General features: G+C 61.2%; 1 protein-coding gene across 1 annotated transcript; it reads left to right on the forward strand.

Annotated features, from left to right (window-relative positions):
• The first annotated feature begins 986 nt into the window (after positions 1–986).
• Positions 987–1481, forward strand: LOC109749957 (uncharacterized). The gene has a single exon (XM_020308892.1). It carries the CDS (start codon positions 987–989, stop codon positions 1479–1481), a length of 495 nt encoding a protein of 164 aa, XP_020164481.1.
• Positions 1482–4518: the final 3037 nt, after the last annotated feature.

The raw sequence follows: 4518 nt of genomic DNA on the forward strand, positions 1-4518 counted from the left end.
TCCCGGCTGGAAAGCTATTCGGCTTCCTCGTCTCGGAATGCGGCATTGAGGCAAGTCCGGAGAAAATCAAGGCCATCGAGCGCATGCACAAGCCTGCCCGGCTGCGCGATGTCCAGAAGTTCACCGGCTGCTTGTCCTCGGTCAGCAGGTTTCTCAGCCAGCTAGGCGAGAGGGCCTTGCCCCTATATCAGCTGATGAAGAAGACAACGCCGTTCGAGTGGAACGACTAGGCGGACGAGGCTTTCCGGGATCTCAAGCGCATGCTCTCCACCGCACCTGCCCTGGCCGCATCGGCCGAGAAGGAGCCGATGTTGCTCTATATCGCCGCAACCTTGCGGTCGGTCAGCACGGTGATGGTGGTCGAGCGACCAGAGAAGGACAAGGTCCAAGCCGTCCAACGTCCTGTCTACTACCTGAGCGAGGTGCTCTCCGCCTCGAAGTAGAACTACCCGCACTACCAGAAGATGTGTTTCGGCGTGTACTTCACCGCCAAGAAACTGAAGCAGTAATTCCAAGAGCATGTTGTCACCGTGGTCAGCACGGCCCCTCTCGGCGAAATCATTGGGTGCCGGGATGCCTCTGGCCGGGTCGCCAAGTGGGCGCTCGAGCTAGCCGGCCACACCATCCTCTACGAGCCCCGCACTATGATCAAGTCCCAAGCTTTGGCCGACTTCCTCGTCGAATGGACCGAGACCCAGTACCTGCCACCGCCACCGGACTTGACGCACTGGCGCATGCACTTAGACGGCTCGAAGATGCGACTCGGCCTAGGGGCCGGCATCGTGCTATCCTCCCCCAAGGGTGACCGGCTCAAATACGCACTGCAGATCCACTTCGCCGCCTCCAACAACGTCGCCGAGTATGGAGCCCTTGTGCACGGCCTCCAGCTTGCCAAGGAACTCGGCATCCGGCGCATCCTGTGCTATGGCGACTCGGACCTGGTGGTGCAGCAGTGCTCCGGCGAGTGGGACGCCCACGACTCCAACATGGCAAACTACTGCTTCCTCGTCCAGAAGCTGTCCGGATTCTTCGCGGGTTGTGAGTTCCTCCATATCCCACACGCAGAAAATGAGGCGGCTGACACGCTCGCCAAGATCGCCTTGTCCCGGCAGTCCATTCCGTCCGGCGTCTCCCTCGAGCATCTGCACAAGTCGTCCGTCAAGCCGTCTCCGGACTCCGAATCCATCCATGTCCCAGGCGACCCGGCCACGCCTCAACCCGGCCAGGGGACTGCTCTACCCGACCCGACCACGCCTCAAACCGGCCCGGGGACTGTCGAACCCGGCCCGGGGACTGTCGAACCCAGCCCGGGAACTGACGAACCCGGCTCGGGGACTGCCGAACCCAACCCGGGGGCTGCCGCCCCAGAACCCGAAATGGTGGCCGTCTTCGCCATGGTGACGGCACCATCCTGGGCCCTGCCCATCTCGGAGTTCCTGGAGAACGGGGTCCTCCCCATGGACGAGACTGAAGCTCGGTAGGTGCAGTGCCGGGCGTCCGCCTACAGCATCATCAACAATGAGCTCGTCAAGCGCAGTTCCACCGGCGTATTCCAACGCTGCGTCGAGCAAGACAAAGGCATTGAGGTACTCCTCGACATACACCAGGGCAAGTGCGGGCACCACGCCGCCTCGCGGTCCCTGGTGGCCAAGGCTTTCCGCCATGGTTTCTACTGGCCCACGGCCCTCGAAGATGCAGAGTCACTTGTCCTCAAGTGCGAGGGATGCCAACGCTTCAGCAAGCGCAGCCACCAGCCAGCGTCGGCACTCCGGACCATCCCGATCACCTGTCCATTTGCGGTCTGGGGACTCGACATGGTGGGGCCCTTCAAGACCGCTCGAGGCGGCATGACGCATTTGTTGGTGGCGGTGGACAAGTTCACCAAATGGATCGAAGTAAGGCCGATCAAGAAGCTGGACAGGCCAATGGCCGTTCGATTTGTCAAGGACATCGCGGTGCGCTACGGCATGCCGAACACCATCATCACGGACAACGGCACCAACGTTGCCAAGGGCGCGGTCGCGCAGTACTGCTCCGTCTCTGGCGTCCGCCTCGACCAGGCTTCCGTCGCGCATCCGCAGTCCAACGGCTAGGTCGAGTGGGCCAACGGCCTCATCCTATCTGGCATCAAACCGCGACTCGTCGAGCCGCTCATCTGTTCGCCCGGCAGTTGGCTTGACGAGTTGCCAGCCGTCCTCTGGAGTCTCCGCACCACGCCAAACCGGTCGACCGGGTTCACCCCGTTCTTCCTCATCTACGGAGCAGAAGCCGTCATCCCGACCGACGTCGAGTTTGACTCGCCGCGCGTCACAATGTACACGGAAGCCGAAGCCAAGGAAGCCCAAGAAGATCAAGCCCCTCGCTTTCCGGGAGGGAGACCTCGTCCTCCGGCTCGTCCAAGAGCAGACCGGCCAACACAAGCTGTCCTCCCCATGGGAGGGCCCCTTCATCGTCAGCAAGGCCTTGTGCGATCACAACGCGTAGTACCTCATCGACGCCCGCAAGTCAAACAAGCGCAAGAGGGACACCGCCGGTGAAGAAACAACTCGGCCATGGAATGCAGAGCTCCTCCGCCCGTTTTACAGTTAGCCGTGTGCACGTATGTATCGCTACCTTTTGTAATCGTCTGAAAACTATGGGATCCCCGAACGATTCTCGGGGGCTGCCCTTTTCCGACCAAGCTATTTTGTCTCCTACATTTGTGCATTACTTTCCTCTTAAACCAACCCGACCACCAGGTCAACTCGCTCGACCCGGGGGCTGGCCGGCTTGGCCACCCGCCGTTACCCTTAGCAACTCCTGATGCGTTGGATCGCCACGGCCTCTCACTTCGCCCTAAGCCGCAGAACCGGCTTCGGCTGTTGGCCGGCAAGCACATGAGACCAAAAGCACCATGACGCCACGAACACTAAGTCAAGAACCGCTGGGTAGCCCAACCCGGCCTCGCCACTTTAAGTTGCTGCACGACCGGCTGCTCACCAACCGGCCTAGTGGGTGTTTCGCTCGAGCTCAACGTTTCGAAAGCCTAAGTATCGCACGCTCCTCTCAAAGGCCGAACCCCTTGTCACGGACCGGAGCCTCGGCCGTCAGACTCGCAGGGGGGCAAAGGGGGAAAGTTGAGAGGAAACGGCTCCAGAGACGAAAAGCAAGAGCGCAGGCATCCACGAAGTTTCTGCATACCGCCGGGTCGCTGAACCCGGCCTCGCCCCTCTAAGTTACCGCATAACCGCTACTCGCCAACCCGGCCCCGCCGGATTGCCGCCAGCCGGCCCAGTGGGTGTTTCGCTCGCGCTCTACGTTTCAAAAGCCTAAGTACTACACGCTCTTCTCAAAGGTCGAACCCCTTGTCATGGACCGGAGCCTTGGCCGTCAGACTCGTGGGGGAGAAGCCCAGGAGGGGAAAGTGCAGGAAAATGGCTCGAAAAAGCGAAAAACAAAGGCACAAACATTCACAAAGCTCATACATCATAAGTTCAGAAACAGGCCCAAGGTCAGATTTCATTACACCCAGTTAACCCCGAGTGGGTGAGTGGACCTGCTACCTAACATAAATTTTTATCAAGTTAAAAACAGGCAGCCTCAGGCATCTTCCTCGGCGGCCTCCGGGTTCACCGAGGTGCCGGTGTCCCCCTCCTCGGCGTCCGCGACACGGTAGACGTCCGTCTCCTCAGAACTGCCCTCCGGGTCGTCCAAAAGCAGGTTGTAGTCGTCAGCAGGCACGACTCCGCCATCTTTCGCCCGGTCCGGCCGAAACTCGTCGTAGAAGGCGAACCCAGCGATATAGCTGGCCCGAGCAGCTATCCGGCCGGCCTCTGCCTGTAGCTGGCTCTCCGAGCCGGCTCGCTGGCCCATCAACGCGTCCAGCAACAAGTCCGGATGCAAAGACATCGCAAACCGGAGCGCCATCTCGGTGCCAGCACGGGCGGCGGAAACGCGCCAGTCATGGAGCAGATCCGGCCCCACCTGTAGCCATCGTGCCAGCCGCGTGAAGCTGCTCGGCGCAACGGAACTCGGCCAGAGGGCCACCGTCATCGCCGCACCGGCCTCAGTGAGCCGCCCCATCAGCTCACTCAAGACTCACAGACGGGCCTCGGCGGCGGTCACGATCTCCGAGAAGGTCCAGGCCACCCGCGGGTCAGTCCCGGAGCCGACGATCCCCTGCGGGTCGTGCTGAAAGCGGACCACCTCCTCCGCCAGTTGTCGCGTCTCTGGGAAGGCCCCTGTCGAAAAGAAAAGCAAGTCAGAAGAAAAGTCACCAAGAACAAGAAGCCAGAGTCCCAACCCGGTAACAACAAAACCAAATGAAAGCACTTACTAGAGAAGGACTCTTCCAGGTGCTGCGCTTCGAGCAACGTACCGCGCCGCTCCCGGGCAATGGTGCGGTCACGCTCCTGGAGTGTCTTCTCCAGATCGGCGACCTTGGCAAGGGCCGCCTTCAGCTCGGCGTCCTTGTCCTCGGCCGCCTTCACGGCCTCCTCGCGGCGCCGGGTCTCCTCCGTTGTGGCCACCAGCGCCTTC

Source organism: Aegilops tauschii, chromosome 2 (assembly GCF_002575655.3).
Source record: "Aegilops tauschii subsp. strangulata cultivar AL8/78 chromosome 2, Aet v6.0, whole genome shotgun sequence".
Classification (NCBI taxonomy): Eukaryota; Viridiplantae; Streptophyta; class Magnoliopsida; order Poales; family Poaceae; genus Aegilops; species Aegilops tauschii.

What these genes read in the sequence shown, in the direction of transcription:
- LOC109749957 (XM_020308892.1), top strand. Translation starts at nt 987, where the DNA reads ATGGCAAACTACTGCTTCCTCGTCCAGAAGCTGTCCGGATTCTTCGCG.